We start from the raw sequence: 13,638 nt of genomic DNA, 5'->3' as shown, positions 1-13,638 counted from the left end.
CTAAAATCATTTATAATCATTTTTGTGACTGACACCTCTTTTGTACAAATTTTTAATGTCTGCCACTTTCACTGTCTAGGTTTGCATAGGTATGTATTATTTGCCTGGTTTAACAGCCATTTTCGATGTTTACTAAGATATGCTTGTGTTTCTACTCTTTCTTACCTACCTCTTCTCATGTCTTGATATTTCTCTGAACCAATAGAAGAGGTTCAGCTTTGATTATTTGAATATTTGATTATGATCCCTTGATGATGATGTCTCACATGGCTTCATCAGTCTGTTCTTCTTGCTGTTCTAGCAAAACCCTAATGTGCTCTTGCCAGACAGGCATAGGAACCATTGAGCTTCTACAAGCTTTATAGCAACCACATTTCATTATATCTTCCTCTATATTATGATATGTAAAATGCAATTTTTACTGGAGAAAATATGTTAAGTCTGGAAACAATTATGTTTCTGATTGTTTTCTTTGATAGTTATTTCTTTGGTTTCACTGCTGGCATTGCTGCTTACTGCTCACACCTGCTCTACTTTTCACTTTCATTCCTCCTGAAAAGCAGAATAAAACACAGTCCCTCTGGTTCTCCAGTATACCATCTGCTGATACCAAAACTACTTTATAAATCTTTATGTGGAGATATACATTTATGTCACGCGATCTTGCTATTGAAGATCCATGAGCCATATCCCACCATCTTCACGTGAACCATTTCCAGAAGTGCTGTTGCTGCAGGATCTGCAAGTCTGTCTCTGTGTGTGCAGTCATTTCACACAGACCAAGAAGCATGTCACACTTACTTTAAAAAGTCCACTGGGATGCTGTATTTTGCTTTTTCTCCATGCTATGCATTTGTTAGGGCCATACTACTGCATGACTGTCACCTTCACACACTGTGAGTGTCTGGAATTTCACGAACAAGGCTCTACGTATAACATATTTTCAGTTAACTGGCTATTCACCATGATCAGGACAACTCTGCTCTTCCTACTGGATAGATCATCCTTTTTTTCAGCAAGATGCAGTCAGCTCCCAACTGTCTGAACTCAATTTTTCACTTTTTCCCATGATTTCTGCTGATTATTTTTGTCCTGTAGAATCAAATGCATCTTCCATAATTCCATACATAGTAAAAAGGAACCCATCAACAGAACATTTTACCAAATATGAGCTGCTTTCCTAGGCATGTTTTGACTTTTATCTGTCAAGCACACCAATTGTATACTACCTGTGTCTCTAAAGATAAGATGTAGATGGACCAGATTTCTCCTTAGGTTTCATAATAATTTCAGGTTAGGTACTAGAAGGAGAGAAGTGACTTGGTGCATACAATTTGAGTTCACTGTGAACTTGTGATTACCAGTTGAAAGTCCTTTTCCTGTAATTTCAAGCATGCAGGAGTTTGCTTCTCAGCTGCACAGCTAAAGCTTTTCAATACACAGAGAAAAGCAAGTTTCTGTACAAACTTTCAGGCATTCTGCTACATTTTGCAAAGCTTTCTGGTTTGATGAGTGCTCCACAAATAACCAGACACTGTTTGAATATGCATAAGCAATAGTATGACCTTTGTAATTCTGAAATCAGCATTTTCAGAATGTATGCACTGGTGAGCAGAGTTATTTGATTTTAACTTTATTGTTTGATCTAGTCTTCATTGAGATCTCTTGTAAGAATGATTGTTTGCAACCAAAGGGCCAATTAGATAATTTTATTAGAATTGTCTGAGGTAAAGTATGTAAACACACCTTTTAGTTAGCTAATCAAAAATATTTTAGTGAAGCGTAGTATAAAAATGTTTTCAGGAATCCTAGTAAACATACAGGTGAGTTCTTGCCTTGCACATAAAAGTGGCCTTGAAATTTCAGGCAGGGAGTAGGATTTGTAAGTGTCAAAACTATGTTACCATAATGCCCTGCAATAATAATTTTGTCATATATAGGTAAGTGGTGAAGTGACAAAAAATAATGGAAAATGGTATAGGTTAATAAAGATTAGCAAAATTGTGAAAAATTCTGGAATGACCTAGAAAAGCAGAATTTACTATACAAAAATGTCTAAGTGCAGTGCAAGAACATGTACTTTAATATGTGGCCACATCTTGTATGCAGATCCTTCATCCTCTCTTATCTATATGCTGTTTCTTCTGGGTTTTCAATTACTTTTAACCTTTTAAAAAAAAATCAAGTCATTATGGACAGCACAATTAAGAAGTGTACTTGCTGTGCAGTGCCGATCAGAAAAGTTAATAAGATGTTAGGCTGCATTAAGAAGGAGACAGAGAATAAATAGGAAAAGATAACATATTCTTTTATGTATGCTGATATTCCAAACTCACCTTGAATAGTGAATTCAATTTACATTGAATTGTCTCAAAACAAGGGGCTGTAAAAATGTAACTGCCCCCAAAAGGAAATCATTAAAGTTATGAATGAGTGAGGTAATCACATTAGGAAGGAGCAAAATTTCCAGGGCTATTTAAAATGGAAAGATGTTGAAGAAACAGTAGAAATATAGGTAGAAGAATGCAATTGTATAGAGAAAACTTGATTCATGTGAGACCTAATCAGTAATGCTGGTTGTACCTTCTTATAATAATAGAACAAAGGAGCTGTATAATTGCTTTCTGCGATTAGGCAGTAGCTTCATAATATTCAAAAGTAAATCCTTTCTCTTTCTGTAATGAAAAATTAACTTGTGGAACGCAATGATGCAAGAAATTGAGCAAACAGCTTAGTGTGATTCAAGAATGTATTGCAGTGCCAAGAGGCAATAAGAAAAGGCTATGCAATCACACAGAATAAAATAAAACAACAGAAGTCATCAATCCTAATGCTACTAACCATAAGCTATTCATGTACCAGCATTCTTCCTGCTTCATTATCACCGCAGTTGTGCTTTGAAGAGACAGTATCCTCACAATATTGGTAAAACCAGAATAGTAGATTAAACACTACCTCTCTGAAACAGTATCCCGAGCTTTAACCATCAGTCTATTCCCACCTGTCATCTCCTAGATTCCTAAGAGTGGAGACCACTAACCTAAAACCACCATGTCCTGCTTGCATATGCTGATGCTTGAATGCACTCTGCCTATCTTCCCATGTTCCCCATAGGGAAAACTGTATTTGGGACCATCCACACATATTACTGTAGTTGTTATGTCGTTTTATTGGTTGCATTTAGGGGTAGTAGTGTAGGAAATTTTAAAATTTCAACAATATCATAACACACTGCATGTTATTTTGTCAGGCAAAGAGATCATCAGATATCACTTGCCCGTTTCCCCATGTAGGTCTCTTTAGTGGAAGCTGGTCCCATCAGGGGTCCACAGAGCTCCATCATTTGCACTCTCCCTCCCCAGGCACGGGGGCTGTGAAGGTCCCTGTTTCTCAGCCAAGATACACATAAGAAAGGGTCCTTGCACAGTTGCATTAAGATCAGGAAGAAGGAATTTATCTGATAAGTGTGCCAACAATATGAATGAGGGTGTGTAGGAGGAGATTTGTAACACAGACTTGAATGCAGAGCATGTAATTCAGGGGCTATTGGTTGCTATGGAGTTCAACTGAAGTAGAAAGTGTAGGCAAAAAAAAATATCATAATACTTGTGTATAGAAATAGGCAGAAATGTAACACGATGAATATTTTTATATATTTAAGAAAGCCTTAGAGAGGCAATTTTCAGATGAGAAAAGAATAAACTGATGCAATTTCTTTCTGCAGGCTGGCCCATTTCCCCTTCACTGGCAATGGCAGAGGCAGACAGCTCACTCCAAGGAGGAATTCAGAGCCAGCCAGATATCTGTGGATGACTGGCCTCCATTCAGTTATAAGCTAAACAGTGAATTTCTAATACTGTTAAACACAGCTTAGATCTCATCTTAACCTACTTCATTCTTTGCACCCAGTGGACTAAGCACTTCCAAAGAGGGGGGAAGGCAGAACCAAAACCACTACACTTATTTATCCTGTCTGCTATCTTGGATGCAAAATTACTTGGGAATTTTATTTTTATGCTCACGCAGATGTTGTGGGGTAAAGCTTGCTATCTTTTCCTTACAGAAGAGGAGAGATGCCTGTCTGAAGCTGAAACACTGGAACACCCTAAGATAACTACACTGGATGTGATGGAAGAATAATTTAGAGCAGTGATGCAACTTGTGTTTTACATACTAGGAGTTTTATGTTCATGTTCTGCTTTTTTTTTCATGTTCTGTTTTTTTTTTTTACAAAAAAAAAATCCATTACTTAACTTTTGCATGATAAAGACAGGGTTTGTGCCCTGCAAAACAAGAAAAAAAATCTCATATTGTTGAGTAAGAATTTCTGCAGTTTGTGTACTGGTGAAATATTCACATTTTTGCAGATAATGACTTCAAATAGCTTTGAATTGTTCTGCAAAGAAAGCTACACAATGGCTGGTCAAAATATTTGTTGTGAACATTTGCTGTGAATGTAACCCATTTACTTTGTGAATTTTAGACAAGTCCTGCTAATTTCTGTGCACATACACACTATTCACATCTCAGATGAGACAAACAAGCACTTTTCAGCACATGAGTCAGCTGTGAGCTCCTCTGTTCAGCTGTTCATCTTCTCTGGTGTAGGATTAGTTAAGTGAGTCATTACATTTATTCATGATTCTTCATTTTGCAGTTATTCCCCCTAGTTATTCTCCAGCCAGGGGCTGCCCCAAGTCCTGTAGAGTACATATACAGGGCCTTTCTTCACCAAAAGGCCATCACATGTAAAGATCAGGTCCTGTAGTGGTTGGACTGACTGCCAAGTCCCTCCGCTGCCAGGGAGGTAGGGCATCTATTCATGAACTGCAGTTTGAATTGAGACATGATCCCCCAAGTTCTTGTTTGTATGTCAGCAATCAGTGATTTTCTGAATTAAGTTTTAAAATTTTTAAATACTTAAGTGGAAAAACAAACAAACAAACAAAAAAACATTTTCTGAGAACACATTGTTGGAAGCTGAAGCTTTCTTATCAGTACTTCATGAGCAAAAAAAGAGAACTTAATCTGCTGAAATAAATACCTTTGTATGAACCAATGCATAAATTGGCTTCAAAAAACAACACTGACTAGATTCCAAGTTCTTTTTTGTGAATACTACATCTTGGCCATGTGTGGGAGCAATTCAAAATATTCCTTTTTGGGTTCTCTCTCCTTCACCAGCATTGATCTATGGTGTTGTTCATGTTTCCCTTTTTAAACATTTCCTTACAGCATCTTCAGCTTTGATTAGCTCAGATAATTTGGGGTAACCTGAACATGTTTTTCTGGTCCTTCTTCTTTCCAATTCATCTTTTGCATTTTACTCCCAGTAGGTGTACTCCTGGCAGGATAGTGCTAGTTCCTCCTGTGACTAGAAGCTAGGCATACATTTCTGCTCTCCATTGGCGATTTATTGTGTGGGGAGAGAACAAAGCAAGATGTGGTCTCTTACCTGATTTGTATCTTTGCCATTTTTGCAGCGTGCTAAATGCTATTCTGTTATTCTCAGCCATAGCATATTTGTGAGCTATACTATACCGTCTTCTCCTCTTAGGTGTTCAGCAAACTCATGAAAATAGTTTTGTACTACTTTGTCTTTTGTTAGCTTATGTTAACTATGATGGTGTAACAAATTCACTTCTTTGATGCATTTAAAAGGTGATAAATTCATTGATTTGGTATCCCAAGCCAGTCTGTAACAAGTAAAGAAATCCCTTTAATCTACATTTGCATTTAACTAAGCCAGCTTTTAAGAATTTTGAGTTAAGTATTACAGGGGAGAGGCTTGTACTGCATAAGTAAGACATGCATAAGACATAAATGTCTTGTCAGACATTTCTTGCAGCGTGTCTTTTTTGACTTATTTTCCACCAGTCCCTCACCTTTATTTTCCAGGTATCTCTTCAAAATGGCTGGTGGCAGAGACATGCAAATAGATCATTTAATTTCCCTGCAATGTCTTTATCCCCTTTAATTGTTCCCATTGCACCCTGGTACTCCACTGAGCTTTTTGATTCTCTCACAGCCTGCTTACGCCTCTTATAATTAAGTAATTTCTTCTTATTTATTTTCATGTTATGCCTTTGGCTAATCTCTCCACCAAATCCCTCAGCTAAACCATTTTCCTTTTTGTTTTACATTATTGGGCCTTACCCCTAGCTTCTGTTGGGCTAACTTCCCATATTCCAAAGGATATTTGAAGAGCCTCTTTTGTGGTACCTTCCCATTCAGCCAAGGCAGATATGCCATTTCCCTCTTTTCTCCCTTTTGTCATTCAGGGGCATGTGCAACTCTTTTGTAACTCATTAGTGGCTCACTTCAGCAGGCTCCATGCTGAATCTTTACAGCACCTTACACATTTCCTTTTGTGCAATAGTAATTTATTTCCTTTTTTTTTTTTTTTTTTTTGTGGTGAGAGAGTTAAACTGGAGTGGGGGAGAGAAGTTGGAGAAGGGAAGGGAACATTAAGCAAAGGAACAAAAGAGATGGACTAATAGAAAGTGGTTCTGTGTTCATGCACAGAAAATGATTTGGATGCAAATCAGTCACACAGCTGAATGACTTGTCTCAAAGGCTTGAGATTAGGGAGCAGAGGGCCTCAAGTGGCACTCTGATTTCTATCCAGTCCCTGCATTCACAAAACGGTGGGCCCGCAAGCAGCGCACCTGGAGGACTTCTGTGCTGTTTCCATGTCTCTTTGTATTCATCTGAAAAAAAAGTCTTTGTATTGACTTTGAGTCTATTTCGTACACCATGTCTTAAAACTGCAAATATAGGGAGGCAGGCAGGGATCTAGGCAGGAGACAGACTGGTTATTTGCATGCTAAGGAAACTGGGTGCTGTATCTCCCGGTATCTCCACTGAAAGTACAGGGAAGTACAGGTGAATAGTTGCTTGATGACCCAGTAACTTATGTAGACATATAAACAAAAATTGGAATTCCTAACTGCAGTGTCTAAGAGGAAGATTTTGCTCAGTCAAGTATTTTGTTGTTATTTAGAGTTTAAGTGGATTACACAGATATGCATTTTATGCACCATTTCCATACTCCTTTGCTGAAATCTTTATGCAGCCTTTAAAAGCATCAGAGGTAGAAGGGTCATGAATATGAGATTGAATATTTATTAAGAAAACTCCTTTGCACAAATGAAGGATGAAATCATTTCTTATTGCAGTATGAACCTATTTTCACACCCTCAGTAAAAGCAAGTATTTGGTTTATTTTAATATTTACAAATGTGGGGTTAAATTGAGCTGGATTAGTCCATCTTCCCCAGTCTAGCCATAAAGCCCGTCCATGAATGATGACATAATTCTTTGTTGACACCAACAAGAGAGTGAAGAAGGCTGGTATGTGTATGAGGACACTTCTGTAGCCACTTCACACCTCTGAGAGCTTCCTTGGGACCATCCTTGTGGAAGGCAGACCTCCTTGAAAAGGGGTGCAGGGATAGAATAAGGTGACATAAATTTAGTAGAGGGGCAATTGCTTTTCTTGTCACAGAAAGCACAGTATTTTGAAGCTGCTGCTTGAAAGTCATCACCCACTTCAGCTGGGCAGTATTATATGTATGTCACATTTTTCTGAAGTAAATTTAAACTAAAAATAAATGACAGTTGTCAATCCAATTGGTATTCCTTCACCTTATGTTGTTAAGGAAACTACTTCTTCAGTTTGCCTGTCTAGCACAGCTTCTCCATGCTGTTTGAAAAGGTTTGGGGTTGTACTTGGGCACCAACAAAGTTAAGTATCTTTGAGCCCTCTATATATTGCAAGTTGCCTCAGCACTTATACTTTGGACAAGCTTCTAATTTATACAGAAAGTCAAAGTTCAGAAACATCTTTTTCAACAGAACATGCCTTTAGAGAAGGAATGCACGTTTTCACTCAAAACTTGTTAAGAGAAAAAAAGAATAAGAAAAAAAATCAGCATTTATCTCCAATAGAAATTTATAGTGTGTTGCTGTTCAGGGGTAGAGGTCTTGATGGTGGAGAAGTTTGTTTTGACTACATATAGCTTTCTTCTCAGGCAGAATTTGAAAAAAAACTCTCCTGGAGGCTCAGATGGTTTGTTTTAAATTAAAGAAAAGTGCAGAAAAGTATTAAATGAAAATCTCTGTGGGAGAACATGGTGTGAGACTTCCGTATAATAGACAGTTTCAGTTTTCAGGCCTCATCAAAATTTGAGAATTAAGCAGAGATGAAACAGTGTGTTATGATTTCATTTTAGATATGGTTAAGCTGCAGTTTTTGAAGCTTTCCTTGCTTGTTGCTGTCTGAAAGAAACTGTTTGTAAATCATCTCAGTGAGAAGGACAGATGACAAAAGTGCCTGATTCAGTTTACCCAGGTGTAAATATGGAATAAGATACTAAAGTTGCCAACTTACACCTTTGCAAAATGCCTAAGATGGAAGAAGAGACCTGCCCAGGCTTCTCAGTACAGACTTTCAGGAAAGCATCTCAGCATTTTCTTCTGTCACTTTCCTTCTTGACCTTGGAGGTTTCTAATTATTCTGCCAATGCTGAGAGAAGCCTTGCAGTCAGCCTTTTGGTAGCTGCTAATTGATAAAGAGTTTCCATTTTGAGTGGATGCAGTTATTTTTCATGTTGTATTTGGCTCTCAGAAATAAGGCAACAGATAAACTTTGTTGTGCAAAGCCTTGGATCATTCCCTCCACTCAAGCAGGAAACCAGGCAGCCTATTTGTAACCACAGCATTTATATTAATATTGTACTGACTTATTTCTTGTTTTGATTTTCCTCTTTATAGTGAAAAGAATAAAAACTAACAAAAAAACAGATAGAGTATTTCCAAAGGAGCAGGGATTTAAATTGATAGCCTGAATCCATTTCATTTTGCCACAGACAAATATTTTCCCAAAGTAGCTTAGCTAAAATCTATTGTAAGGTATGCCAGAAGGATCAAAAAGATTTAATTCAGGGTTTATTTTATCCACCAGTGAACGGGACTTATCACATCAAACAGAGGAATGTGAGTTTTGGAGACGGAATGCTTTAGTGACGCCTCTGAAATAACTCTCTTTTCAAAAAGAATTCCACTAGAATAAATCCCTGTCCCTTGCACATACCCTATCCACAGCAGAGCTGTGTATCTTGAAGTTTGAAGATAACTGCAACCATTGATTTTTTTTTTTTTTCAATTCTTTGTCTTTAGGAACTCCTTCATAGATATCCTTCGGGCTATCCTACTGTCCTTGGAAGTGCTCATCGAAGATCAGGAGCTTCAGATAAATGGCTTCATTCTAATTATAGATTGGAGCAACTTCTCCTTCAAGCAAGCCTCTAAACTTACGCCATCTATCCTTAAACTGGCCATTGAAGGGTTGCAGGTAGGTGGTGGGTAACGTGCTTGCATCTTTCGTTACTACAGCCAGTGATCCATGCCTCAGCAGGCACTGGGCAGGGTGCAGAGGTGGTAGGAGAAAATAATCCAGAACCCTTTTGTGTCTGATTCATTTGCAGCCTAGATTATTATTCAGATGTTTCATTTTTGCTGTCTTTTGCTTTTATTTCATCTGGAAATCACTGTAAGTAATATGTGCATTACTTATTGCAGCATTAAGAAAGATGTTTCGAGATTTGAGGTTTAATCCATCAGAGAAATTGGGGGGATTAAAATCCAGCAGCATCTGCCTCCTGGAGCATGCAGTCCACATACAAGCACAACTGCATGCAGAGAGGGGGTTGCAGAAGAGAACGGTTCCCTTAGCAGATGGAATTGTGCTGTCTTATTGGCTGTGTGGATTCATTTGAGTCGGAGGGAAATGAGGGAGAGGGAGGACAGGCACCCTGTTGTGCCCTCATTCTGACCACTTTAATTTGTCACACAGAAACCTGTCACATTATGGTTCAGCCTGTTCAGGGTCTGCACAGCTCCTGAGCTAAATAGGAGCAAGCTAAAACCATCTGCTGCTTCAGGAGAGGTGGAAAGTGAGGGCAAGGTAACTGGGGTCTGACGGAGCAACCTGAAGATGAGCATAGGCTGTGGTGCTCAGGGTGAACTTCCACCTTTTCCACTAGAGTCCAATCCCATCTCTGCTGATAGACCTGAGCTGGATTTTTAGTCTTGAAGTAGTCTGACACAACCTTATTAATTGTAGATGTTTGATAGAGTCACAGGACTATTCAGGTTGGAAAGACCTCTGAAGGTCATCCCATCCAACACCCTGCTTGAAGGAGAGCTGACCTCAGTCTTAAACCAGGTAGTTCAAGGACCACGTCACGTAGTTGCATATCTAAAAGACGAGATTTTATAAATTATTGTGCTTCCATTTTATTTGTAGTCCTTTGCAGGAATCTTACAGTCATAAATATCTCAGAAATAATCTTTCCTGGTGTGCATATTTTAACTTTAACTCATATACTAGAAAGAACAATTTGTCCAACTAATTTTTTTGACTAACAAATTACCTATAATTAGATCACGGTTGTCTCTACTTTATGTTATTATTCAAAAATGAGGTAGAAAAATCTGCCAGTAAATTTAATCCTCTGTTCTCCTTTGTGGGGAATTTTCAGCTATTCTAACATATTAGGAAGTCAAGCTGTGCAATTAGACCCTAGAAGGATAATACCTTATCTTCTCCTGCGGCTGCTATCACTTCATCTGCCTTTGCAGAGTAACATTCTGTGGTTTAAAAAAAGTCTCCATGCAGAAGGAAGAGAAAGACAAATAAAATTCATAAAGAAATCAACCATCAGCAAGGTGTTTTTGTGCCTGTTCAATTAGTTGCACTCTCAGCTCTCCAGTAAGAGGCCAGTCCAGTCTTTATCCCATCAGATTTCTGGCCATGGCACTGTCAGGTTGTCTCCCTGCTGCATGGCAATGAGGGGACACGTCCACCTCATGGCAGCTCCAGTTTGGAGGAGTGGAAAAGATAGCTATTCCTTCCAGACATAGTTTATTCTACTGTCCCTGTTCATAGGTGTTTCTTCATCATCCCCAGAAGGAGTTTACTTGGAGAGAGCCCCCAGCTTTTTTTGTAGTTGATGGCGACACTATGTTTCTGGAAGTACCAGCTGAAAGTACCAAAGCTGATCTTGCATTGACGTCATTAGTCCAACATCCTGTGCTGGGCAATTGAAGGAAGTTGCTCTTTTTCTGGTGGTGTCTGGGTATTTCACTTCTCATTTAAAGTCATATTACTGTCATCTTCTGCATGTTACACAGAAATATAATTGTCTGTCTAAAAAGTACAAATTGAGATGTGTCCCAGACTTTGCTAACCCCTGGCTAGTTGTATGAGTTGTGAATGCTGCACTCCAATTTACAAGATTTGGAAGCAAGTCATTCATACTTATAAAACACAGATATAACAAACAATGGAATTTTATTTCATTTTATTTTAATTTAATTTTTGGATCTCATGGCTGGTATTGAAGTACCTTCAGTATGACTTTGTTTTATTATTATTTTAAAAGAGCTGACACTATACTAATGTAAAATTTACTTAAAATGTAGTTGAAATGCAGGCGAGACCTACATGCAGAAAAGAAGAATCACAGTAAGAGTTTCGTTGGAGGTCATTGAAGGTAGAATGGTCAGGTGCTGCTGTCATGAGGTGATGATGCCTGAAACAGATCAAAGTTGTTTTAGTTCCTTATTATTTCTCAGTGCTATGTCATTTTGCATGTACAGATGCTCAGACAACCAGACTACATGACCATCCATGTTCTTTCTATGAAGAAATTTTGGGCCATAATAAGTCTTACAAAAGTCTGTTGAAGTGGTTGGAAGGAAAATAACTCTCTTTACAAGTCTGTAAATGCTCAGGAAGATGAAATATTAGTTACATCACCACTTGGCCTGGAAGCACTTCTTGCTCAATACTACTCTTAATTCCGTTTAAATTTCTGTATATGCTTCACCACACAAGCTAGTTCATTATAACTCAACAGGGCACCTATTCTGTTTCTCAGTTATGTTATTTAATGACCTAAAAGTAGCTTAATGTCTCTACTTTAAACAACAGTTGTTCAGATGCTAAGTATATATTTGTACAGTATGGCAATCCTCATTATGCTACAGCAGTGCAAGGACAAATGTGTTCTCAGTGCCTAAGCCATCTCTGATTAATGAGCTCTGCTCTTTTATCACTAGGCAATTGCTACTGTATGCTTTGAGCTCACACATACTCCTTCCTAGACCTCAGTGATCTTTTGAATTTTAACACATTAAAGAGAAGTTGATCACGTGGACATAAAGGTGGGAAAAGGGAAATCAATATATTTTGCAAATAACTTGATGAATTTTGAATCCTGATCCTTATTCTTTTCATGTGAACAGCTTTTCCCCTTCACAGCATATTTTTCCCCTCTGTTCTTTTCATCTGTGAAGTTATCATGCTGATCTTGTAATTATCCTATCATTGTATATAAAATTTAACTGTGACTTAAGAGACTGATCTTTCAGCATTTTGTACAACAAATTAGGAGTATAAGAGTTTAAAAGCCAAGCCAAGAAACCCATGCTGCAATCATGAAACCAATAAAACAAGTAGAACATGGTCACTACAAACCTTTCTTATGCAGTATGTTTGCTACTGACCACTGGTTTGAAAACCTCTAATAAACATGAGAATTAGGGCTGAACTGTAAGTGCTACACTGAGTAAAGTCTGGATGTGCAGTGAAGCCCAGCCTTTTTTTTTTTTTCCCCCTAAATGATGGTTTGTTTTTGCTTAGAGGATGTAGTTGTTTGTCTCCGGACAGGACTTGTGATTTTAGGGTGCTCCTATCAATGAGTATAGAGAAACACTTTTTCTTCCTTTTCCAACACCAGTGTTACATACTACATCTTGTGTAAACACATACACATATCCAGATAGTAATCCCTCAGCTAGTTCTCTGAGTTGAAATGCAGCAAATTCTTCAACAGCATCCAGAAATATCCCAAAGTTTTCAAAACATTCAGCACAAGCTGTGATCTCACCTTTGATGAAAACAAAACCAGAAGTCCATGAGCCACCAAGACTCATCTCGGTAGCTTACAGCACAAATCAGCAAGCTGGATTCAGAAATGGAGGTCAGTTTGACACTCCAGTGTACCTAGTACTGCCTAACAAAAAGGCTAACTTTCCTCACAGCTGACTCAAAGTACTGAAACAAGTAGAATGAATGGTTATATCTTAGTCCCTTCCCTCCTCTCCTTTCCTTTCCTTCTCTTTCTTCCTTCCTTCCTTTCTCTTTCTTTTTCTGATAATCCTGTAAAATGCAACTGTTATACTATATGCAAAGACAGTGACTCTTAAAAAAAACCACTGTGTTTACTTTGTGTCAATGGTGATTGACTGCAAGAGTGATCTTTATTTCCATATTCAATAGTGCTTTGATTAAAGTTTTACAATCATTGCAGCTAATAGAAGTATCAACAGAGAACAGGGAATAACCAAGATCAGCAAACAGGACTTTGCCCCAAATTTTCATTGATTATAGCCTGACAGAAGCTATGACCAACAACATCCATTAGGAAATCTATTAAACCTTTTTTTTTTTCTTTAATTATCTATAGTTTGTCATCGTCTAGTGAAAATTGGATACTGGTATTTCTGAAAGGAGAGAGAGATAAAAGGAAATAAGATGATGCTTGAACATGTTAATCAGATATTGGTGCT

The 13,638-nt window shown here is 38.0% G+C and overlaps 1 protein-coding gene across 2 annotated transcripts in view; it reads left to right on the top strand.

Annotated features, from left to right (window-relative positions):
- Positions 1–13,638, top strand: part of CLVS1 (clavesin 1) — a 103,596-nt gene that overhangs the window by 28,525 nt on the left and 61,433 nt on the right. For both annotated transcript variants that reach the window (XM_083823870.1, XM_083823869.1), the window contains exon 3: positions 9,181–9,355. In XM_083823870.1, coding sequence (XP_083679996.1) covers positions 9,181–9,355 — 175 coding nt within the window. The remainder of the gene's footprint in view (positions 1–9,180; positions 9,356–13,638) is intronic.

This window comes from Anser anser, assembly GCF_964211835.1.
Source record: "Anser anser genome assembly, chromosome: 2".
Lineage (NCBI taxonomy): Eukaryota > Metazoa > Chordata > Aves > Anseriformes > Anatidae > Anser > Anser anser.
Note: the sequence above shows the minus strand (reverse complement) of the source record. Positions and strands in the feature narration are given on the sequence as shown.